General features: G+C 32.8%; 1 protein-coding gene across 2 annotated transcripts in view; it reads right to left on the bottom strand.

The window, feature by feature from the left end:
• LOC129940554 (pituitary homeobox homolog Ptx1) overlaps positions 1–26486 on the bottom strand; it is a 115735-nt gene extending 89249 nt beyond the window's left edge. Inside the window, exons 1-3 of one of the 2 annotated variants that reach the window (XM_056048931.1) lie at positions 25809–26486; positions 13501–13897; positions 2711–2842 (exon numbers count right to left, since the gene is read on the bottom strand). In XM_056048931.1, coding sequence (XP_055904906.1) covers positions 2711–2842; positions 13501–13873 — 505 coding nt within the window. In that variant the 5' untranslated portion in view covers positions 13874–13897; positions 25809–26486. The remainder of the gene's footprint in view (positions 1–2710; positions 2843–13500; positions 13898–25808) is intronic. The other variant, XM_056048932.1, reaches the window with a different exon arrangement.
• Between the last annotated feature and the right edge of the window lie 916 nt (positions 26487–27402).

Below are 27402 nucleotides of genomic sequence, written 5' to 3'. Positions count from 1 at the left end.
TATAAATATTATTATTATTATTATAATTTTCATTATTTTCATTATTATTATTATTATAATTTTCATTATTTGCCTCATATGGGAAGTTATTGTAATCCGTCCCTTTCTTCAATTTAAAAATGTTTGCATCTATCGACTTTTCAAGGTCCCTATTGTCTATATAAAAGATTCCAATTTGTTGAATTGAAAATTTTGACATTTCTTGCCGTTTTAAGGTCCCTAGAGACTAAAGAAAAGATTTGTAAAGATATGTCCGTGCGTGCGTGTGTACGTCGATACAACTCTATATATTGGTCCGTCCGTATTTTTGGTAAGCTTTTTTTGTCCTGTTAAGAACAAGAGGAGATATCGACTTCAAATAAGCAATCTCAAAACTGTAAAGTGAGTATTTTTTACCACAATTTAAAAAAAATATCTCACTAAACAATAACTAGTGACCTCAATTAAATATTTTATTATATATTTTGACGTGGTACCAAACTAATAAAATATTGAAAAAAAAATAAAAAGCTTTAAAAATAATTGTCACCTCGAATATTTTACAAACAAAAATTATTTGATCTCCAAATTAATTTTTACATCTTGTAAAATTTTGAGAAAAATCCAATGGAAAGTTTTTTTTTATCAAAAATAGAAATTGAAAAAAAACGTGTTGGTAAAAATTTACTTTCGACTTAAATATCTTTTAAGCAATTAAGGAAATTTGCTTTAAAATGTTTTAATCTTATATAAAATATTGTTTTTAAAAATTCAGTAATATTTTGGGAAAGATTGATTTTACTAAAAATTGGTCAAAATTGATTTGCGACTCAAATATCTATTTAAGACTATAAGAGATTGGCTTCAAAATTACTTCATCATATAGACATTCAGTAAAATTTTACTAAAATTCAACAGTAATTTTTTTTCAAAAAGATTAGAATCTACAAAAATAGTACGCACAATTGATAACAATTGTTATTGGATTCTAGCAATATCTTGAATTAAAGAATTGACTTGTTTGTATTGGATTTGTTTTCGAATAAAAATCTTAACAACAACAGATCTGGAAACCAAACTATTTCATCGTATGCAAAAGATTCATGGTAGTTTTGAATTAATATTTTAACTTTTATATTCAATATAAAAAATCTGTCATGAGATAAGGTTATTTTAAAGTGCCAAGAACATTTTAGAAAAAAAGATGCGACCCACACTTATAACTTTCCTTCCTGCCTGGCGATTTGTAATGAACTTTAACAAAATTTTCATAACAATATTTTGTGTGAGATAATTAATTTGAAGTTAATATTTTTCTTTGTTCTCTTATTACTTGAATTGTGTTTATTTTTGGTAAGAGGTTGTCGTATGAATTTTTCAAAGAAATTAACTAAAAATTACGAATAATATTTTGCATATGATTTAACAGTTTGATTTTAAAATCTGTTTTTGGTAACGTGATTTTTAGTCGAAAACCAATTTCTACCACTTTTAATATAATTTCATCAAAGTTTGTATATCTTATGCACGGTATTACCCAGCGAATGTATTTAATGCGCATTAATCGGCTATTTTGTTTTGAAGTGTCATTTGGTGATGCGCGCGTTATTACACGAAGACTTTTCGGATTTTTAAGTCTGTGCATTATTTTGACATATATTTTTTATTTCTACTTTCGTTGCTCACTCGGTGTACCGAACCAACGATTGCCAAATTGGTCATTATTTTTTCACTTGGTCAAATGGTCATTTTCTATTCCATTTGGTCATACTTTTCAAAAACGAAAAAAGATATTTGACAATTTGAGTGACGAAAACGTTCTTTTAACATACTTACTTGGCTAAACAGAAACAACGGTTAAACTCATTTAAGCAACTTTGTGTGGATAGTAACTTTATTGAAATTATGAACTCTTGATCTGAATTGGACTTAGGAAACAAAGAGAATTATCTGCGCATTGCATAAGCCGTAAAAATATTCACCATATATCTAGAATGTAACATCAACTTTTACCAATTTTGCGTACTATTTTAGACCTCAATTTTTGTAAAAAAAAAACAACAGTCGGATTCTCAACAAAATTTAACTTCATGTCGGACACAATATTTTCTATGAGGTGAAATTAGTTTGAAGCCATTATCTTAAATTCTTGATTTTAGTTGAAAATCATTTTTTTTTTGTAAGAAAAACTGTCAATTCGATTTTTTTTTTCAAAATTTCACCAGAACAATATTCTTCGTTGCATAAAATTATTTTTAAGATAATTTCGTTTTTTGTTCTTAATAAAATTGGAGGTGACAATTATTTTTTTCATTTTTTGTATTTACATATATAAAATAAACGTTAGTTGAATTTTGTTAAAAATTTTATTAGTTTGATATCACGTCATATTATATAAATTAAAATTTAATTCAAGCCTTTAGCGTTACTGGTTCGTAAGATGTTTTGGGTTAGCCAAGAGTCCTTTTTTTAGTCCTTTCTGCATTATTGTATGCATAACAAAATTTATTTAAAGTCGATGATATCTCCACTTGATATATGGACAAAGAAAAAACGCTTCCCGAACGTACGGACGTGCGTTTGTACGTACGCCCGTACATACACACGGAAGCACATATGTACATCTCTCTAAAAAATCGAGAAATGTGAAAATTTAATTTAATTAAGTGCACAAAAGCGTTTATCAGATGAATTACTAATTTTAAGTGAGTTTATAATAAACAGTACTTACTTTCTTTCCTTTCTCTACTTCTGGTTCGCAAGAGTGATGATTGAAATCCTATTTGAGTAGTATCCAAACTATGGGCAACAGCTGCCATTGAGCTATGAGTTGTTTCACGGAAATCTCCTGTTTCGGCCCATACTTTTAATGAAATAAAAAAAATTGTTATTGGTTCTGTAAATTGTTTGTTCCAATTATTTAATTATCAAGTTCATGTATTAAAATATAATTTTGTATAATGTTGTGTATTCATATGTAGTGGATTTTTACTTTTCCTATCTTATCAGGAAAAATCTTCCTCTTAGGGAAAAATGTATAGGCTCAGTAAACAGGCTTTTATGTAAAATGCTTGTACTGAATTTTTCGGAGATTTCATATGAAAACTGTCTTCAATGAATAAAGTCAACCTGCGATAGTTGTAAAATGAAGTAGCATACGAGCTTCATTGATGTTAACAGTACGTGCTTTTTTATATTAAACATTTTCCATACAATTAAATGTAATCGATAATTTATGCTCATCCTTGGGGGGAGAGAACGAAAGAACAGTTAAAAATAAGCATTTTTTTACCATTTTTGAGGGGCAATCTCTCCATGTTTATGCGGTAGAGGCAATTTAAAAAAAAAGTACGCAAAATAAAACAAAATAATTAAAAAATAAAGGTAATACTTACAACATACTCAAGGTGGCGCTACAGTCCTGGCCTGAACCAACATGCGTTTTCAGCCCGATCGATCCCTAAAGAGCTGTCTCCAGTTTCGCACGCCAAGTTGGTCGGGGTCTTCACCTGCTTGCGTGCGCCACCTGAGTCGCGGTCTTCCACTACTTCGCCATCCCTCGAGACTGGATTCGAAGTCTTTCCAGAATGGAGCGTTGATTTCCATTCGCTCTACATTACCCAGCCATCTAAGTGCTTCGACTTTAATTCTGTTAACTATATCAGTGACGCTGTACAGCCCGTACATACGGGACCAAAAGTCACCCAAAGAATTTTCCTCTCGAAGCATCCTAAGAAGCTCTCATCTTTTTTGAAAGGGTCCAGCCTCTGGCGCCATAAATGAGAAGGAGAACCAAGGTGATGAGTGTCTTATAGATGGTGATTTTAAATGCCAAAGAAGCAGCGATTTGCAAGAGCAACTCTAAGTTCGATTTCAGTGCTGTTGTCATTGTCTGAGTTTATAGCAGTGCCAAGGTAGACAAAGTTCTGAACTACCTCAAATCTATAGCTGTCCATTGTGACCTTTTGTCCAAGACTTCGTCGTTAAATGTAATTTTTGATGGCAGCATATATTTAGTGTTGCCCTCATTGACCACTAAACCTATCTTCTCCGCTTCTGTCGAAATACTCAAAAACGCTCCACTGACATCACATTTTGATCTTCCAATTATGTCAATATCATCTGCGTATCCGAGTAATTGGATGGACCCTTGATGTTGAAGAAGTGCATAGCCTTGCGTCGGTGAGATCTTTTTGTACCTTGAAAGCAGCGTGCATTCTCCATCGTCATTCTGCACAAACTGATAAGTTTAACAGGGATGCCAACGCTAGACAGCGCTCTGTAGAGCTTTTCCCTAAAGATGATGTCGTACGCAGCTTTGAAATCGATAAACTGTGCTGGGATTCTACTCATCGGGCATGCTTTCTTCCGACCATGCTTTGCATATGAGTGTCTGCATGCTCCCTACCAAGTCATCGCTTGCTGCTTTGAATAGTTCGGCAGCGTTGCCGTCAAAAGATTTGTTTGACTTCAGTTAAGATATAGCTATCTTCAATTCGTTGAGGTCGTGTAGCCGGAATTGTTCTCCGTTCCCCGTTTTTTTTTCTTATTAAATATTTATTTTCATTCCATTCCTTATGTTCAATTTTAATAATGCTAACATACTCGTAAATATTTTTTTAGAAAAAATAGTAGGTATCATTCTTGATATCCGCTCCTCATGAAATAAACTCTTTAAACTTTATATACATAAAGGTAGTTCAACGGCAAGATACGACTATTTTGAAATAAAGGCCAACACTTGTTAACCTTGACTTCCTACAAATGATTCGGACAATATGTTTCTGCGATGTTGAGTGGTTTTATCTCCCTTACAGCGGAATTCAGTTGTAAAGTGAAAATAAGATCTCTCGAGATTAGGCTTTACTTCTCAACAGGGCCGCTATAAGTGCGAGCTGTCCAAATGCACAGGGCAAGCGTTAAAGGAGCCACAATCTTGTATCTACTACCTACCTTCTTTTTTTATTCTAGTTTCTCTATATTTGACATTTATTATAATGTAACTAACAGCAATTCTTGATTTATTGATAGATTCACCTACATATATACAAATAGACTTTTCCAAAAATAAGTCGTTGCTTCCAATTTATTCACACCCACACTTACACAATTTGTTCGCCTAATATAGCAGTGACAGAGAGAAAAAAACTAAACGTGAGAATCAACTTTGACGGTTACTAATTTTTTGCCTACAAGCTGCGATTTGCACACAAACTTGGATATGTATTAACTCCATATAAAAAAAATGTGGGGAACAAATGCTTATGCAAGAAGATGTGCATACTCCCCACATTTGAAAAAATGGCGACCAGCTTTGAAAAATTGCGGATGTAGTCAGCTGTTCAAAGGTGTTCAAAGAAAATTCAAAATTGTGAATGAACAATTGTTTGGTACTCTCATTGTGTTCGTTTTTGAGTAATATCATTCGAATATGAAGTGAAATTAATTACTCTTATTAGGTGCCAAAACAATGAAGATTTAGAAACAAATCTAAATTACGCATATAGAGAAATATTAGTTAGTTATTTGAAGCCAGTTTTAATCATTAAGTAAGTAAAATAAATTAGGTGGTGCAAATATAAAACTCTGAAAGCACTACAACTATTATTTTTTTATTAGCTGCGTTTAACGGTTTAATTTTCGCTCATACAGTTGAGAAATGCAAAAAAATCAGATTTGTTTAAATTTTCAGATTTTATCGACTTAATTTTGTCGATGCGAGAGTTGCAGGAACATTGAAAACGAGATTTACAGAGTGTAAACATGGATCTTGAAAATAAAACATTGCAGGACCATTGAAATCATTTTTATTAACTCATCTCTTTTTAACATTCCTATTTGAATTGTGTGTACTACGAGTAGTTGTTTATTTTCTTTACTTACTTAAAAAGACCGTCAACTTGTTACTTCTGTAGCCAATTTTCATTGCATAAGATTTGTGAATAGGTGATAAGCTATTATTACTGCTTTCCACTAAGCTAGTGTGTTGCTTTAAAAGACTTAACTACATAAGCCGAAAAGTAAAGGGTGTCCCAAAATTAACGCAAGATTTGAATTTGCCGCCATTTGTGCAGTGAAGTTTTGGCAACCCTGAAAAAAAGGAATTTGACAGCTAACAGTATAAGGTTATTAAAAATGGAGCGTTACACGATAGAACAACGTGTTTTCATTATTAAAGAATATTTCAAAATAGTGAAAGCTTGGCGGCTGCAGTTCGAAAATTTCATACAAAATATGGTCGGAATTCGACGTGGTAGACAAGAATTGCAAATTTCAAGAACCTCTACAGCGCATACTCACCAAAGATCTGTGTCTTCATGCTTACAAAATTCAATTAACACAACAATTGAAGCCTAATGACCATGGACAGAGAAGAAAATTCGTTGAATGGATTATTTAACATCAACAAATGGACCCTGATTTTTCGAGCAAAATCATCCTAAGCGATGAAGCACATTTTCATCTTGATGGCTTTGTCAATCGCCGAAATTGCCGCATTTGGGGTTCGGAGAACCCACATGTGATTGTCGAAAAACAAATGCATCCACAACGCGTGACTGTATGGTGTGGAGTTTGGGCTGGTGGCATAATTGGGCCATATTTTTTTGAAAATGATGCTGGTCAAGCAGTGACTGTTACTGGTGCTCGATATCGCGACATGATTACACAGTTCTTTCTGCCAAAATTGGATGATATTGATGTGTCCAATATGTGGTTTCAACAAGACGGTGCCACATGTCATACAACCCGTGAAACAATTCAATTACTGCATGAGACATTTCCAGGTCGTGTACTCTCTCGTTTCGGTGATCAAAATTGGCCTCCTAGATCGTGTGATTTAACACCATTAGACTTCTTTTTATTTGGTTATTTGAAATCACAAGTCTATGTCAAAAAGCCCACAACCACCCGTTCATTAAAGGAGGAGATTCAACGCTGCATCAAGGAAATTCAGCCACATTTATGCAGAATGGTCATGGAAAATTTCAACAAAAAAAATGCGCATGTGCATGCAAAGCCGTGGATGCCATTTGTCCGATGTGTTATTCCATACATAACTCTATCCTATGTACTTTACGAGTCAATAAAAATATAACTATCAAAAGACTAAAAACGGCGTTTTATATTTAATTCAAATCTTGCGTTAATTTTGGGACACCCTTTACTTTTGTACAAAAGTAAAAATATTTGTATTCTCGGCAAGTCAGTGGTTTTGTGAATAGAATATATAAATATGTTCTTCAACCAAAATTTAAGTCTTATGCATCATTTTTATAAGTTTTCCAGTTCTAACTATTTAAACCTTATCTTTCAGTTATATAGCGACAAGGACAAATCTGTAAGAGAAAGTTCTACTACAGTTTTTCTAAAAGTGCATTGTGGCTTATTCATAGATGTTTGCTAAACTTTGTAGGCTATTCATTAATAAATACAAATCAAAGTTAAGGGCTAAACATGAATAACTATAAACATAGAAAATGCTGTGTTCAAGTAATTTTAATCGCAGCCAAATTTCATAATTAATTTTTGTTAGTGTATAAAAAAGTTTAAAAAGTAAATTATGACAAATAAATGTTACGCTAATACTAAGTTCCAGAAAATATCGATTCATACCGCAATTGCAGAAGATATGGATATTTTATATAAATATTCTCCGTAAATTGTAGATTGTAGAGCTTTATTATTTCCGCCTTTTATAATTCAATGTAAAATAATTCAATGCAGTATATTTTAGATAATACAGTAGTCAAGTTATTAGTTATAAGGTATTACTATTGAAATAAACATAACATACATTTATAAAAAACATGTACTCGTTCATGTATACAAATAAAGTCTAGTCTAAAAAACCTTAAACTTTTTAGAGTATTCCTGAACACATCTTTTCTTGTTTTAGTTGTTAATGCCATCTATCTCCAACTCTGAGAAAGAGAAGGGAAAAACGAATTCACCACGATCTACCGTTATAACGTTTACTGTAATTTATTGACCAACGAAAATTGTTTGCTAGAATGAATTTGTGAAAACCAGAGAGAGAAAGAAATGTCAAATGCCTCAATCTCTCAACTGAATTTTCTCTCTCTCTGCTCTGGAGGTGAAAACATGTATACACCGATACGAATTCAACACGCTATAAAAAATGAGAGTAAGATGATTCAAAGGGACGGAGACGAGGAAAGACTCTCTCGATTAGTTTTTTTCTCTGGCAATGATACATACCTACAATCACCATCGTGTGTATGAGTAAAGGCAAGTTTATTTTATTGACATATTCTTTCCTCAATATAAGAACAAAATTTCAACAGCGAATCCAGACAAATAACAGCGTGCATGTTTATAAATCTGCACAAGATTACAGTTCTTGTATATGAAATCGCAGTCATAGCATAATTATTCAAACAGAAATTCTAAGGTACAAAATTCATGGCTATTGACATAACAGTGTACAAGAATTAAACTTGCAAATATGAATTAAACTCTTCCGGTTGAGTTTTTATTGTTCTTTATGAGTGAAATTTTAGCTCTATTGTGTGTTATATCGTTTGGGTCATGTGTCAAGATGAGACAAAGGGTTAAGCGATGATGAAGCGATGCCTATAATGATGTTTGTCTTTAATGGGTGATTCTTTTTCATTTTATTTCTCCTTTTTGTTTATTCATACACAAAATAAAGTATTTAATATTAGGGAACACTTTTTTGCTTTTACGAAAGGCATTATTTAAATTAAAAAGAAGCTGATGTATTTAAAGTCTTGCTTCCAGCTGCTCGCAATCCCTGAATGTGGTTGTTAATGATTCAGCTCGCTTTCGTTAGAATCTGTTGAGTTTTTTGACATTGTTTAATGCCTATAAAACTTTCTATCAGGTTAAAAATTCCAGATAAGGAAGTTAACAACGTGCCTTAAAAAATATGTGAAGCTGGCAACTTTGAGAATAGAAACACTGCAGTCATAAGGAAGTACAATTTTAGATGTGAAGTTCTTATGCACGTTTTAGAAAAATATAATATAATTAATACGTACTTACAAAGCATGTCAGTTAATTTATCAAATAGCATTCTAGTTCTGTGAGCTACTAAAAACTTTTTAACTACGTAAAATCTCTTGATCCATATCTCTTAACCTAGGAATATGGGTTTGTATACGCTTAAACAACGCTTAGAGAAGATGCCAATCTTGCCGAAAAACTCATCATTTCAGATGAAGCTCATTTTGATCTTGGCGTATGTGTAAACAAGCAAATGTAGACACAGTGTGAGCACTTGGAAATGGTCTTGAAGTCCGGAATATTGCAATGGCTGGGAAATACAGAGTGTGGCAAGGCATTCCACATTCACATAGTACGGCTAAAGAACGAATCTCTGTACTTGACAATACGAACAAAGTTGGGCTCGAGGGTATATTGATAAGCATTCCTAAAAGTACGAGTATTACAGTTCAACTATTTGAGGGCATAAACAATTAAAATAAAAGTAACAGAGGGTGAGACAAGAAAAATGTCGACGCTGTTCAAGCGACGTTAATATTCCTATGATGATAATATCATCTATCAATTTAAATGCTCTATGACTCTACGTTCAATCTATACTATTATATAAAAGCGAAACCATTTTAAAGTTTATTACGCACGATCTCAGAAAGTAGTCAACCGATTTATTTGAAATATATTTTATTATTTTCTAAATTGTTATGAAAGTGTTTATGGTTTTAAATTTTGTTCATTAATTATTTGTCAAACTTAAATATTATTAATTTTACATTTTTTGTCCATTTTTTTTCATTAGTTGACTTATACAACCACTCATATCTTAAAACCTTTAAGCCTAAAATAACTTCTTACTTAAACATACAACCTGAGAAATAAGTAAAAACAAATTATAAAATTATAAACTTTTTGAATTTTTTTTATCCAGAAAATTAGATTCCATCACAATCGCGAGGTCGCTGCGTTGTTTCATTTCATTATCATTCCAATTTGAATTTCCTTTTCTTCCCATGCTCTTCCTCTCTTAATACGTGTTCCATTTAATAGTTACGTTTTTTCTCTTACCTACTTACCTACATATTGAATTCTTCTGTATTGTATAGTTCATCAACTAACCTACACACACATTATTTGTTTGTTTCTCTAATTCTATCTTCACATCGCTGATCTGTGTGAGTCCTTTTTTAAGTAACTATGGACATTTAATTAACTACAGTGCCGTGCACATGAAACGCCGTTTTATCTAAAGAAAAATTAGATCTTTTTTATTTTTCTGGTTCGAGGAAGTGAAAAGATTATAATTCTTCCAATTTAAAAATAAAATGACGTCGATAAAAAGATCACACAAATATGGGTAGGTTAAGTCAGTTGCACTGCACTGAACATGAGCAGATGAATAAAAAAATGTGTCGATGGATATTTACACACGCATACCTATAGATGTATAAGAACATTAAAAACACAAATTTGTTTTTTTTTTTTACCGCAAACTATATTTTTCTGTTGCAAAAAAACGTTTCTATGGTTTTGCGAAAGAGCTATCGTGTCACCGAAAAACTGTGCAGTGGATGAAATAAACGGTAACGTTCTTCAGAATCTTAAAACGGAGTCACATCAATACAATGCAATTGACACTGTGGTTGATAATAATGATAGTGTGCACTACTCTCATGAGTTTTTAAATTCACTAAACCCAGCAGGCCTGCCGCCATATCAACTTAATTTGAAAATTGGTACACCAATTATTCCAATAAAAAATCTCAGTCCTCCGAATCTGTGCAGTGGCACACGATTCCAAATCAAAAAGCTATTAAAAAATAAATACAAGTCCAAATTCTGATTCCCCGGATACCAATGATACCAACAGATTTCCATTTTTAATTTAAACGTGTGTGGATAATGGCAAGGGGCTCGCACTCGCTTTAACGATACAAGACAGCATTGGGTTTTCGAAGCATTAAATTCCACCCGTTTTTTAATGCCGCATTGTACAGTGCTGCTTAGGTTGGAATTTAATGAGCTTATCATATTTTGTCGTTGCAGTTCCACATGCAAAGAAGAGGGATGTGAATCTGAAAAGCTAAGAGTAGTATCGTCAGCGAAACAATGTATTGGATTGTATAGGTATGTTGCAGACCGGAGATCATTTATAAAAATGAGAAAGAGTGTTAGAGATAGAACAGAACCATGGCGCACACCAGCATTTATTTTGTGGTTTTCAGACTTGAATCCATCCAATACAACTTGTATTGAACGATTCGAAAGGTGAAGGATGGATTCATGAAAACCGAAACCACTCATTTTTGATAGAAGCTTTAGATATTCGAGAGGAGTAGGACAGATGAAAAATCTTACACAGTTGTTTTGCCAGTGTTGAAGAACACCTCTTCAGAAGAATAGTGAGGATACCATCCGGGCTAGCGGATTTATGTATGTTAAGATCTTTAAAGACTCTCACCACAGTATGAGTGCGAAAAAAGATTGGCCCCATAGAATCACTAGCTTTCTCTAAGGAGCTAAAAAATTGAGTGTAATTGACAACGAGAGTAGTAATTTGGTCCGTCAAACATGGGTGTTGCTGGCCTTCCTGGCTTGCTTGAACTTATTCCGGTTTTTCTCAGTTGGATTGGCTTTAAAGCGACAGAAACTTACCTTGTTGACTCTAATAACCTCTTAACAGTTCGCATCGAACCATGCGTTTTCCTTAGATCTGACCATCCTTCCTAATTTATATGGCAAGACCATGGTGGAAAAGAATAATGGCACCAAGTTATACCCTCGAATAAAGAATTCAGTGGGATCGGAATCCTCGCCTACTTGGGTTTCACTTAGTGCCAATACAGCTCACCTGTTTTAAACAGTATACAGAAAGAAAATTCGCTCTAAGTCTACGAATATTACAATAATCTACCCTGAAATTTAAAGCGATTGCAAAAAAAAAAGTAAAAACCCAAACAGACAAAGACTATCAGAAATATTACTGAGTTGAACCAAAGAATGCTATTTGATACACGCCACTGCTAATGTTATGCCTTAGTGTTAGTAGTGACAAGAATCGAATCCGGATGCAAAACAGTAAATTTTGTTTGTCAACAATCTGTTATCAACGACGAAGTAGAATGTGTATCAAGTACATTATAGTTATAAAACGCATTGCAATTTGATACACATTAAACATGCCAAGCTATGCAACTGTAATAGAAAATAGTTGCATTTGAGGCACAAAACCTCCGCACGCATGCCTACATTGAAAATCTGATACACCCAAAACAAGTCACAGTTGGTACGGATTTCAGTCCAGCACGCCAGAGGCATACAGTGGCCGTTACAGTCAATAGCGATCGTTATCGGGCCATGTTGAAGGAATTTTTGTTCACAAAATGAGGAAGAGGATATCTACAACATTTGGTTTTAACAAGACGGCGCTACGTGCCACACAGCCGAAGCAACATTTGATGTTTTAAAGCATTTTCAAACAAAAAAGTTATTTTGCAAACCTTTTATATGTATATGCTCTCTAGATGAATTCCTTGTCACAATTTTAAAGCCAAACAGGAATTAAGGGTCATTTTTTACTATAAAATATTAGACCAAGGGATTAGTTTTATCACGAAAACATTTGACCAGCTAAAACAATGCAACATTTTTTAATATTTAAACACTATTAGTCAGTACTCCAAAAAGGTCTTGTCAAAATTTGCAAAGAAGTTTTGAAATTTAACAGTCCAAAGATTAAGATGGTGCGAAATTGCATCCACAGTTATCACTGTTATTTTGTCTGGTAAAACAAGACAGTTCAGCCTTTGAGGTATTTAATTACATTTTTAAATCACACTTTAGAGAACTTCTTCCTTATGCTTTAATAGCACTTTATCAGTAACGTTGGCTTCAGGGGAACGTAGTAGTCAATAAAGATTAGTTGACTTGTCAATAATGGCTAAAGAAATAGTCATTATATTATAATGTTCTGGTAGCTGCCAGCTGCTAAAAAAGCCAGAACCATTTTTCTTGTTCTAATAATTTCATTATTGTTTCCTTCTCTGAATAAATATATATATATATATATATATATATATATATATATATATATATATAGTTTTTAATAAAAATCGTATTTATTTTTTTATTAAATATAAGTATTATCGAAGAAAAGGACTTTTGGGGATATCTAATTAAAAGGGTTTACTTTGTCTATGAATGGAATTTAGTTTAGCAAATACAAAATCAGAACTTATCAAATCTTAAATTTATACGTTCTAAGAATCCGAACGGATTGACAAATGCGGTTCAGGCCATCCGTGCAAAAAAAAATGTAATGTTCATAATTTATTTCGGTAATTGCTTCCTCAAGATAAACAATCTATGGAAAGAAACGAAGAGCGGTAAGTTTTTCTTTATGATAATCCGTACAAATAAAACTTGTATACTTTGAGACCTTTCATATAGAGTATAAATATCCAGTGATACAACACCGATGGGACGGATCTGATACAATAACTTAATATTTCATTTAATAATGTAATCAGCCTTACTTACTTTTTAGTTTTTCTAAGGGCTCATGTAACAAACTCGTTGGAGTATGAGGTTGAACAATTGGATGGTGATGATGATGATGGCCCAGTTCTTGTGAAGAGTGTTGAAGTTGGCTGATGTTAACTCCACTTATAGGCATAAGCCCTGATATTGCTGCTGAAACACTTATTGCTGACGCTGAATTATGTATATTTTGTAGAGTGTGTACATTGTGGTTTCCTATACTGCTGGCATTAGCGTTACCGCTATTGCTTCCTGAACTTGAATTTGTATTTCCTGTACTGCCATTCATTGCTGTATTTTCACTTCCAACTAGATCTTGAAGGCATAACCCAGCAGAATCGTTCATATTTTGTAAGACATGATTGCGTTCCATAGTTTTGTATTCTTTGAGAAAATTCTGTAAAAAAATAAAAAACAAAAATTAAATACATAATTAAAAACAAATATTTTACATTACAAACTTGTATGCATTAGGCATTTAATCCGTTAGTTTAAATTATTATTGATGAATGCAAAAATAGAAAAGCCAATAACTAAAAACCTAACTAATCGGATTTGAAAAAAAAAACTATTTCTGTTTCAAAATATGCTTAAGATTTATTTGTTCCCGATCGCCTAAGGAACTAGAACACGTCAAAATAACAATTTTAGTTTTGATATTTGAATAACAATCATAAACATCATGGAATTGTAGGCACCATTTAATTTTGTTTGTGACAGTGTGATTGTGACAAACGGAGTTGGGTTAATGCAACCTTCTCTCTTTGGTTAAAATTTGATTTTATCAATCAACAAGCCATGGACACAATTTGTTGAAAGATAGTTTTATTTCTCCCTTTGAGGTCTTAACCAGCGCCAATCTAGTCAATCCATCTCGTCCTAGGAATTTTTTTTTTTATTTTTTTTCATCAGCCATTGACACGGAGGTTGATTATCTTCTTTTAATTTCGATGTTTTTATTAGGATATGTCCACTTCGTACGTTTTTGCATTTGATTAAGATACTTTTTTGACCATCTGTCCCAAAAATCCTGCACCGTACGCTGCACAAACTGCAAACTCTTGGGTGATGAAATGCGAACCCCAGAAAGATTTTCATCGGGAACAGTTTTCATAGGTCGCAATTAAAAAAAAAAAGAGCTGGAATGGGAAAATCGACATCTCCTTCGAATTTGGAACATAGAGTTCTAGAATTTGCACATGCCTTGTTGTGACATTTGAATTTTTTTTACATAAATCAAAACACGGCGTAAGTGATGCTTCACTGTCTTGACGCCCGCCAGCCCAGGCTTTAAACGCTGACGAGGTAAATTGCTGCTTGTAAGAATTGGCTCGTTCTCTGGTATACATGACGCACATATATACGCATAGTTTAGTGGCTTGATGAAAGCAAATCAAGAGGTAGAAGATACGTCAAGAGGAGAACTCAAGCGTGAATATTTCTCGAATGATAATCCAAAACAATGAGCTGGGCTGGTAAGGATGAGCATCCATTAATAATGCAAAATTAATGGATGCATCTGACTGAAGGGAACAGACGCGTTTTCGATTCTTCCGCTAACTTGGGAACAAGTTTGCTTTGCTATAAACAAGTCAGTTCGTCTGCAAAGTAAGCCGCTCTGCGCAAGTTTGTAAAGCGCTTTATTAACTGAATCGATGTCTCGAATAGAAAAATTATTGAACTTATAACAATATTGCAGATTGTATTTACACCAAAACACCTAAGCAGACGAATTCAACGTGCAAAAATCGATTAAAACAGGAAAAGTGGTCTATAAGGATCTAGTAAGACTTTCACGCACAAGTGAATATAGCGATAACATCATCCTCTAGGATTTATTTAAAGTCCATAAGTTTCACGAACTCTAGAACTTGCTTCCAAATAAATGAAGGCCCGTTTCACCAAAGATCTAAATCTTGTAATTGCCTTTGAATTATACCCCTTGTTGAACAATCTGCCAGGTTTTCAGCAGACCGAACCTAGCACCATACCGATGATGGTAGACTTGCGATGATTTGCCATATCCTGAAACATCTACTAAGACGTTTTGAAATCGAAGGGGATTTTGAATCCAGTGTAAAACTGTAGATGAATCCGAGTATGTATAGTATTGAATATCGTGAATTGTAAGAGCATCTTTAACCTTGCTAAACAACTTGGTAAGCAGTAAAGATCCTCATAATTCAAGACAGGGTACGGTTAATGGAGGCTTAAATTGTAGGTCCGACTACATGATAGGTGCCGGCGACAACCCAACCGTAGGATAAACGGTTTTACAATTTCCATAAATATTTAAAAATACGTCGGTACTGATTAAAATATCTATTTGGCCAGATGTATACAAATTTTTGTCAGCAAGTGTCAAAAAAGTTTATTTTATTCCTTGAAATATCGATACTAAAAATACATGAAGTTCTTAATTTACTAATACTTAGTTTAATTTGAATTTATTTTTCGAAAGGTTACAATGATACAACTTTTGAATAATGACAGATAATTGCTTGTGCATGAATACTGGAGTAGTTCTCTTATTTGGGCTTTTGTTTCACTAGGATTAAAGTTAATTACAAGCAAACCATTATGAGTTTCTACTCTGGACAAAGCTCTGTGTGCTTGCCCACAACAAAGTGAGGATGATTTAATGTCAATAACAGCTTTTTTGATTCAATGGTTAAATTTCTCTTTGGCGTTTTTATTATCATCTACATCCAACGAAACCTTTTAAACAATTGATATGGACCCATAAACCTAGACTCAAGTCAATATTCCTGCGTAGCATAGCAGGCACATAAACTTGTATTACATCTGTTCTCTTCAGCCATCCTTTCATAGAAGAATCTTCTTCGTATTTAAACCCCATTTACCAAGATGTGTGGATACCACGTCTCATAAATTTACATTTTCAAATTGTTAATTTTTTGCTTTCTTTACACATCGATACCTTAATTGGAAGTGATCCTTGGAAATTACAACATATACATGCAAAGTGGGTGGATATCGCGCCCCTTTGGGGAATAATCTTAATGTTTTAATTTACTCCTTTTTATGCACATCAGTCACTTCTGTTTCGTTAAATTTCATCATTCTACAAGAAAACGACACAAAAAACAAGACAAATTAGTGGATGGGATACCATTTTCAATTTTTCATTCTATCTATTTTCATTATCCTACAACACTTAGAATTTGCCCGTTGGCGGCATATTCTCAGATGTTTTCACCTTTAAAAACTCATCAATCATATCCACTCTGTTATATTTCATGATTATACAAGAACCAGAAGTAGATCATATAAACGATACCAAATACTTGAACTTGAAAAGACTCTGTCTTCGTATGAAGATTTCAATAATTCAAAAAGTAATCATCAGGTATATTAGGTATCACAAGGCATTTTATGGCTAAAGAATTGTTTACATAAAGAAACACGCTCATCCAAATGGAAATCAATCCATTTTTATCGCTTATAACACTTATATCGATAATAAAAAATATTGAATCTTAGAACTTGGTTGGGCATATAAATCAGTAAAGCCATAAAACTTTATTTAAAATATTGTATTTTTAAATTCTTTACTTTCAAATGCTGGATGTACAAAATACTACTTTTCAAAATTCCAACACAAAAATCACACGAAATCAGATAGTTAACATATCTGCAATTAATTTTCACTTCCAACAATCAACAGTAGTGTTTGATTAAACTTTTCACTTTATTGCCTAAGAGGAATATTGCCTGATGTTCAAATGGTAGACATGTGCAAGAGAAGGATGACAACTTCCAAGATATGTTATTCATGATTTTGCGTCTTTCACACCTTAGCGTTAAAAAAGAAACTTAGAGCTGTACAGAACAATCTACCGATAACCAGACTGACCATATTGCGAAAGAGGCTAGACATGCTTCCAGCAACATTGATGTTCGAAATTTCAGAGCAACTTAAATCTACTCGGAACACAACCTCATTAGCACTTCGGATTTCCACACTTTAGGCAAAAGCAGCCATACATATGACACGAAACACTGCGCTGAATAGAAGGAGAATAGCTCACCAGCTCCATGATCAGAAGGGGAGAGAGCGACACCAACTTCTCGAAGCAAAACCATGAAAAGGGCACTGTCAAAGATGTTGAATGAAGCGTAAAAGTTTTATGAGAAAGTGAAAAGAAATTCACAATAAACATAAACCTCGAACCGAAGGCTGCAAAGACGAATGTGAAAATATCATAGACGAACCGAAATACACTGTCAAGAGCGATGATCCATTGCAACAAAACCAAGGTACAACAAGAGGTGCTTTAACCCTAGAACAGAACTCATAGCGAATTGTTAGAATGCGCTTATCCATAACCCTGCCTTACTTCCGTTTATCACCATTACGACCTATAGCTTACAGAATCTATGGGCTGATCCCGGCAGCAGCTAGAAAAGGGTACCGCTGGGCATTCTACCATATCGCATTACCTAACTCGTCAGTGCGGGATTAGGTCCTTGCTGAGGTAGCACTGGTAGTTCGTCATGTTATAACATGCTGGGAAAGATAGTTAGACAAAACTAAATAAACGGATTCATACGAATAGAGCCCGAATTCGGCTTGAATTACCACACTTACTTTAAACTCTTCTAATGAGGAGAGAGCGAGATGGAAGTGTATCTCTGACGATATGCCCAGCCACATATCCCTAGAGATACAACCTTGGCTATTATATATTCTTATTACCAATAGCCCCAAAATGATGGTACCTATTATACAAAATTAAATCAAATCAATGCATACTCCTAAATTCAGTTAAAAATCTGAATGTCATCGGAAAAAATAGCCTCTTCTTGTTTTCATAGCTTACCATCGCTTGACACATCCACTCCTGACTATATTAAGTCCAAACTCATTTTGAAATTCAAAACCCTGAATGGAACCAAATGGAGTAATTCAAAACATTCAGTAATGTTATTAACCTATGAAATGATTTTCAAGAAAAGCCAAAGGTTTTCCGTTTAAAAAACCTAACATTTTTTATTAAATGGAACATAATATTCTAACAAACTATTCTAAAAATACACACCTAAACCAAATGTATTTATTTCAATATTAAAAATGTATCCTTAAACACAAAACAGGATTATTTAAAATGTTTTGTGAGTGCGACCAACAATCAAACCTACAAATTTAAGAATTATAATACAATATCAAAACTAATGTCAAGTAGGTAAATGGTGAAATAAAAAAATATTTAACCAAAATATGCAAGAAGTTAAAAAAAACTGTTCCTATTGTTGTCTATAAAATGTTGCTAAAAGAATGAGTATCGGAATTGAGAAAAGTGTAATATAGTTAGAAACTTATAGTTCAATAGATATCTACAGTGCGTTTCACATTTATAACCCACTTCCACTAAATTTTGATGTCGTTTATGCACAATTTAAAAAAAAAATCAATAAAGAAATTTATAGCAATGGTTCAGGCAACTTATTGAAACAACAACTTAATTTCAAAAAATTTTTCAATTGTACTTTAATTTCTCCAGTTTTTGTTACATAGTTTGCCAAAAGTTTTTGCTCAATTTTAGCTATTCCTTTTTTTCTGCATATTTTCTCGCAACAGGGACTCTCGAAAGATTTTGAGTAGGGTTTACATCGGGAGAGCATGCTGGCCAAATCTTTAATAAATAGAATTCATTTCTTGGCACCACTATAAAGAAAAAAGTGCCCCACATCATCACCTAGTGGTTACCAAAATGTCGGCTATAAATTGCGGTTCCTTCCGTAAGTCACGCCAATAAGAGTGCACTAAATTAGGGCCAGCTTTTATTTTAAATACTTGTATACAGATTTCCAATCAGTATCCATATTATTTTTAGCTAAGTCCAGCCTAGCTACCTTGTGACGATCTTAAATAAGTTGAGCGTGGTTCATTTAAGAACGATACAAGTTTGAATTTCGCTCTAATTGACGCAACTTACAGTTGAATTTCTAGCAGCGCAGCGTTTCATATCTTATTGTATTAAAAAAAAAAAATTAATAACCCGACGGCTTCTGCTAGTTTTCACGTTCTTTTTATTAAGAGTCTAAATTTTACCTTTTTCGATATCAGATAGTGCTTTACCCTGTGGCATATCTGAAAAAAAAAAACTTTAAAAAGGACTTAGTTAAATTTAAATACACCGAACTGGCTGTGGGCTATAAAAATAAACGACATCAAATCGACCGAAGATTTCAAATCCAATGAAATTCTCTTAAAAGAAAAATCTAGTAAGAAATTGTGGTATCTGCTAATTTGACTTTTGTTTTCAAGACTGTAACAATTTCATAAGACTGAAATGCACTGCATGTACTTATAAATATTAAAGAAAATAATAAATTTAAGCATAAAATGTGCATGATGAAACTTGTGGACCGAAAGAATATGGTTGTGGATGGAGATAATTTCGTCAGAGTTTACAGGTGGTTGATTAGTACAATGATAGGAGTAAAGATGATCTGGATTCTGGTTTATGTCGTTTCGCAGTTTGGTGCAAATTATTTGGTTTTTTGTTTCTTTCAGAATTTTGTATAGGGTATTTTCTTATTTTTGATGATTTATTTTCTTAGTGTGGGGTAAGTATTTTTTCCTCTTTTTTCTGTAGGTTAAGTTTTTCTTTTTGTTAGGTTTATTTTTTTCGGGTTTTTGTATCCCCTGGGATAAGGAGTTATTTTGTTTTCTTTTCCAAGTAATTTCTTTATTTTAGTTTTTTTCTATGGAACGGCTTTGTTTTATAGGGGAAGTAAATTGAACTTTTTGTTCTTGCAAGAATTTCTTTATCAGATATGATGATTTCACTTGTACTTAAGCAACTTGCATGGATGGTAGCAATAACCATGTGAGATTTTTTAATGAACGAACCACGATTTTCGTTAAACGCCTGGGCGATATTTTGTTTGATCATATGTCTTTATATGCATATATTTTTTTTATTGTAACCTTTTCAACTTGTTATTGAAGTAAAATTAAACAAAGTCACATATATTCATACGTACATATATATGTATGCTCTGAGCAGAAATACCTTTCGCGCTAGGACGGAAATTCGTTTTTCATTGCCCAAAAATCTAAAATCAGCCCAAATTCACGATCCGCAAACACTTCCATTTTAGTAATCTAACCACAGTTGCGTAGATTTGAGTAAACTTTAGCATACTTACTCTCAATCTTTTTTTTTACTGTTTAGTAACTGATACTCAGCGTGAAGTACGCAGGCATCAAGAAGCTTTTATATTTCTTTAGAAAAAAGGAGAAGACAAAGACCGGTTTGTTGTTTCTTCGCTCATCTCTGTGTTCTACATACTTTTTTAGATGATTTGACCTAAATTATATATAAATTAATGGATGGTTCTGGGATTTGCTATCCCATAGTCATTGAGATCGAGTTCTCAAACTGTAGATACTGACTGTTGTTTTTTTTATAAGGTTTATACTTAATAGCTTAGTTTAGGTTTTCCATCTTCCCGAATTAGACGTAGTAAATATTGCCATATCTAAACCGAAGTCACTGGAACAGATCCCGAGATCGAACTTTTTAATTTGGTTAGGAACATGATCCAAGTAATCTGTAATTCTTACCGTTCACTGAAAAAGACTCGCTAAACTGCATCAATATAAAGAAATTAGTCTCCTTGAAATCGTTTTCAAAATTTTCTCCGACTTTATATGTGACCGTTAAAAGCCTATCGTCAACAATCTGATAGGTCCTTATCATTGTGGTTTAACATCAGAGAAGTCTAAAGTCGATAAAGTATTCTCACTGCGGTGGATCCTGGAAAACCCAATAACATCAAATCCCACCATCTTTTCATCGATTTCAAGGCAGCATATTAATTCATCTAAAGACACAAATCATATAGACCCATTCTAGTTTTGGTATTCACGCTTTTCCATAAAGGTTGGAAACTACTTAACCGAACCTTTTATGGTCAAAAAAGGGTTTAGACAAGGTGATGCACTGCCATGCGATTGCTTTAACATCGTCCTTGAAAAAATAGTGTAGAGCTCTCAAGGCAACACTAGAGGCACTATCTTTCAAAAGTTTGTCAATTACTGGCATAAGCTGATGACATTTACATAATAGTGACGTCAATGAGGCTTTGGTGAGTATTGGGAAAGAGACGGCAAAAATGGATTAAGCCGTTAATAAGGGCCAACAAATTACATGCGGTAATGAGGAAAGGGCATACAACACCGAATTTTGAGGTAGTCTACCAGCGCTTATCTCAAACCAAGAATTACTCATACAATTAAGTAGTAAAGCCCTCTCTTCAACAACCAAAGTGTCGCTATATAATACTCTCATCATCCCTGTCCTTCTATACGGTGCAGAAGCTTGGACTATTGCAAAAGTCGATGAATGCACCTTGGGTCGTTCCGACGAAAAGTTGATCTACGATCCCGTATGCATACAAGTTGAGTGGAGGAGACGATAGAGACAACAAGCTGCACGTGCTGTACAACAAAATAGACTAATCCAGAAGGATAAAACTGCAAAGATTGAGATAGCTGGGTCACGCAGAGGAAAGCAATGCTCCACCGGCCCAGAAAGTCTTCAAATCGACACCCACAGAACAGCACAGTAGAAGAATACCATGGAGCAAGTGGCGTGCAAAAGTTGAAAATGACTGGAGACATCTAGATAGTTACCGAGATAGATGGATCAGTTTGTTGAGTGAGCTCCTAGTTTACACAGGACTATAACGACATCTTAAGTAAGTTAAAAGTTAAAATAAGACCATTATTTTATTGCTTATTCATGATTCAACTAAAGAGACTTATTTAACTATGAATGGTTCATTCTTACAATTAATTAGTATTAAACGTTTATCCAAGACGACTCTAAGCTGTTGTATTTCAGGTATATTGGCTGTTAAATTACAGATGAAATTTTGAAATTTTCTTATGTCTAGTTAGTTTGTATTAGAAAGTATTTAAGCTACTCTCAATGATTTTTGTGTGTTAGTAATGCTATTACAAATGTTTAGTATTACCGAACCAATTTAACCTTACTGTCAAGGCATAACACTAGTAGTGTTTTCCATTGTAAAGAATTGTGTAATTCTTGTGATTTATCACAGATTTTCGGCGTCTGTTTGATTTCTTACTTTTTGTAACATTGCAATGGCTGATAAATTTAGAGTTGACTGTTTTATTATTCATGGTTGGTGGGATGAGTTTTGGCACTGACTGAAACCTTTGTAGGTGAGGGTTCCGATTCTGCCAAGTGTTGTATTCATGAGAATAGTTTGGTAGCAGTATTCTTTTCCAAAAATGGTCTCGCCATTTTCATAAGGATTGATGTTGCTCTTATCACAATATAGTCTCAAACCAATTCTTTCTTAAATTGTATGTGGTTTAATTTTTCTATAGGTATAAGCACATCTTTAATTATTCATTCTTTTAAAGAAATCCAAGTCTAGACAAAGTGTCAACTTTTTTCTTTCTCGCACTTAAATTATTGCTACGGACAATTTCAATGAACATAATTTTTTTGGGCTTCTTCACTTGTCCCAGAAATCAGTCAAAAGAATGTGTGCTGAGTTTAACCTCCTTAAGTCCTTACTCTGCTAATCCACTCGTACAGTCGAATATCAACTACAGTCAAATGATGTCGTGCTTGTGTTTGATTCCTCCAGACCGCACATTGTTAGGAGGCTAGCAATTATAGAAATTGCACTCACTGAAAGTGACGGAAATGTTCGAGCTTGTGAAGTTCGCTATTCTGACGAATGTTCTATTACTAAATGTATACCTTCTCTTTCTAACTTGTGATTTGAATTAAAACTATTAATACATATATTATTAATTATGCTTTTCAATGTTTAATCATCGTTTGTATTCCTGTATTCACAATTGTTTTTTCACAGAAGTAACTTATTAATTTAACTTAAACATAAAGAATATTTAATCATTTAAAATAAAATAAATAAATCCACACTGAAAATTATTAAGACTTTTTGGAAAAGAGAGTTTTTTCGAAATATTGTAGGATAGGGCTGCGAAAAGCACTTGTCTAATTGGCAAGCAGACTGTATGAAATAAGTGCGGGCGGCAAACATGAAGTTTTTTGGGGGAAAATAACTCTCTCCGGCGCGGATAGAAATTTCGATATATTGTTGTAAAGTATGTAGAAAAGACATTTTTAAATGGCAAAAGTCCAAGAGGATGGAGAAAGGTGGCAAAATTCATTGAAATTGTTAAGAAAAATTAAAAATAACCTGACTTTGAAGTGATGGTATTTAATGAACAAATTCAAAAAGAGCAGACCAGATAGATTAATTTTTATTTTAGTTGGGAAAATGCAAAGAAACCTAAGTGCAGAATAAGAAATATTCCAATATAATGACAGCACCAACAATATCATAACGTGCCTTTTCTCAAATCCAGGAATCTATTTCATAATTTCCAAGTGAAAATGTTTTGAAAATTAAATTATTAATCTAAAAATGTTAATTTTTTTTGTATGTACATATATAAAAATATTTGTTTCAAATTTTTCGTTATTAAGAACTATTTTAAGACTTTTAATTTAATTTTTGTAGATAACAATTGCCAAATGACAAAATGTCTTACAGTTCTTGAAAATTTAATAAAACACAAAAATAACTTTTCCATAAATGTATTTTAGTTTCTGCGTGAAAAGACTTTTTATATTTTTTAAAACTATAATGTATTATGTATGATATCCTACCTACATTAAAGAGAGCCTACTCTACATCTGGTATTTATTAAAATTTCAAAATTTAGGTATTGCTAAAAAACAGGTTTTAAAACTTGTGTTCATTCTTAATTAATTAAGTGGAGAGTAGGATATCTTAGGCAATACAAACTTTGTATGATGTTCAAAAATAAGTACTAAATTCAGAAATCTCTGAGATCTTAGAAATATCAACCGGCCAAATGTATTAATGTTGAGGTGAGTCCAGACCAAAGAAACGTTTTTGAAACATTTTAGAAATATTTAAAAACAGTTACATTAATATTTAATAAACATTTATAGAAACAGGGAAAGACTTCTGAAATGTTTATTTAATGTTTCTCTGTGTCCGACTCTGCACGGGAAACTTTATTTGTTTCAAAAGCATTCGCATGTGTAGAAAGAGCGTAAGTGTTTTTAAAAATTAAATATGGAACAAATGTTGAGCCCCCAGGATATTATAAAAATAATAAAAAGTTATGAAGTAAAAAAAAGTGATACAAAAATGTGATATCCTCTTAGCAAACATTTAAAAAAAAAAGTTTTAGTAAATTTATAGACGGGCACGGGAAGTTATCAGTGTGGGTCGCACCTGTTTTTTTTTATTTATAGATTTGTACTGATTTACCTAAAACTAACTTAACTTTTTTCTTTAATTTGAATTCTTTTGTCTCTTAAATCATGCACGCATTTCTTCCGTTTTATTAAGTTAATCTCAGGATATTTGACAGCTGTAAACATCCTTAAAGTATGTAATAAAATTTCCTTCATGTTCTTTTTTTTGAAAACCGAAAAATAACTTTCGTTTATTACAAAATGTGTCCTAGTTGTAATTATTTAAGAATTAATGTTTATTGCACATGTTATGTATAACGTTCTGTACATAATGTACATATTTATTTGCGATATTGTGAATAAACATGAAACAAATATTCAAATTTTTGTATTTAAAAAGAACAAAAATTAATAAAAACTTGACTTTATCTCTCCAAGCAAGTTAAAACAAATGAAAGGAATCAGTTCAACGTCACCCACTAACTTGGGAATCCTTCGCCCACATATCATTTAGGTCAGTTTCAAACATAAACGAACAACCGTTTTACAAGATAGTAGGTAAAAACTAGAAAAAACTTGTTTGTTAAAAAATTTGCCTCCTCTCACTTTAAACAGTCAAAATCTATTCGCGGTCTAGCAATCTATTTGTGGTCAATAGAATTTCCAGCAATGCAAAGATTTGAGTGGATTCTTTAAAGTGATTTAAGTCTCCTGTATGATCAAGCCTTCTGCTTTCCACTGACAACCTGTATGGCAAATTAAATCAAATAAGCCGTCGCCTTTTTATTCTAATACCTATAATCGATGGAAGAAATGAGGTTCTGTTCATATTTAGAAGAAAAAAAAAATGTAATTAAGTGTATTGGATATAAGGCCTAAGGATGATAATAAAATTGAAAAATACAAATTAAATCTTATAGAAAACTCTAATTGAAATATTCGAGAAAATTGCATTTCACTTTAATTAATGATGAAAATAGGTATATACTTCCATCAACAATGTTTTTATTATCTTATATGAATATATTAACTTACCACTTAACTTTATTTAATTTTGAATTTGGTTTTTATCTAGGTAAAACAACATACAGTTATCCAGTATTCAGCTTTATGACAAAATTCAATTAATCTATTTATCACAGTTTTATTTAGAGTTTGAAATGTTGTAATAGCTCACAACTATTTTTAAATGTACACACAAATAAAAAGAAACAACAATGTATGAAAACACATTCATTCGGTGAAAAACACTTTGGGTAAAATATTGTTTGATTACAAATTAAGATGCAGAAAGTGAACGAAATTTTTTAACTACCTCCACATATTTTCATATTTCACTGTTAAACTGTGCATAGGAAGTTTCCCAAATACATAGACAAGAAAATGTAAACTCAAGCAATTGTATTTAAGAGAATAAGAACATTCAAACACCTATGCGTCTGTAGGTATTCACTGCCTTTAACAATATATTGTAAAGGATTAAGTATAATATTTACACTAAACATAAACAAGTTGACCTTCAAATCTTATAAAATTTGTGGTTGACCCGGCAGCGGCTCTAGAATTTGATAAATTAATCCAATATCATTATCGAGCTTATAATGCGTTGCTATACACTCGAATACAATAGGTACAGTTGACTAATTCAAAAAAAAAAAGTGATTTCTTTAGTCAACGTTTCGAACATAACAACCGCTGTCTTCTAAAGCACCAATATCGAATTCACTAAATGAATATTGCGATATCAACCAAAAAATCTGAAAACACATTTAACGTTCGCTTCTTTCAAATTTTCAAAGATAGGTGGGAAAACCCCTATTAAGTCCCACCCCTATATGTAGTGGGCACTGACAATACGGCATTTGTTGTTATCGAGGGTTGTATTTTGCTAGACGATGATGAGCTACTCGTGGTATAAAGTTCGAAACAGAAAATGAAAAAGAAAGACAGAGAAAAAGGAGTGTTCTATGAGCATAGCGTCAATCGTGTTGGGGTGTTTCACTTCCGTTTTCGATGGTGATGTGTTGCACACGTTTAAATAGTACGTTAAAACAGTAACACAGTAGACTTCTACAAACTGTTTTATTTTGGAATTGAAATGTGTCTTGTCTTCATTTATATATATTCACCCAAAATGCTATTTATATAACTAAGTAAGTAGGTAGGGTTTTACTACTGTTGATGAGTTTTTCGTTTGGTTTTGAAAGAGTATTTTCGAATTGATAAGATATATATACAAAAAAGGCAGGTACTTAAGCATTTTATTTTTGTTTATATTTTAAATTTGTTTACTACAACTGTTCAGGTTCCTTATCAATTTCATATTACTTATTAATATAATTACCTTCCGAAAGAAATGTAGGTAAGCTCTCAAACGTTCCATCATTTGACATAAGTAGAAAGATAATAGAGTAAGATAATAATACAATGCCCACAATGTGTAAAAAAGATGTTCCTAGTACTTACTGATATTATAACCTATAACCTGCAAATTTATCTATTTGCTATAAACTGACAATAGGAAAGATTTTTTATTTTAGACTATAATATCCCTACAGGTACATATGTATATCGTTCATTATCCTCATATATAAATGTTTCTCAACTATTGCATTAGTAATATAAACTT

This window comes from Eupeodes corollae, chromosome 1 (assembly GCF_945859685.1).
Source record: "Eupeodes corollae chromosome 1, idEupCoro1.1, whole genome shotgun sequence".
Taxonomy (NCBI): domain Eukaryota; kingdom Metazoa; phylum Arthropoda; class Insecta; order Diptera; family Syrphidae; genus Eupeodes; species Eupeodes corollae.
This window is presented reverse-complemented; position numbering and strand designations above follow the sequence as displayed.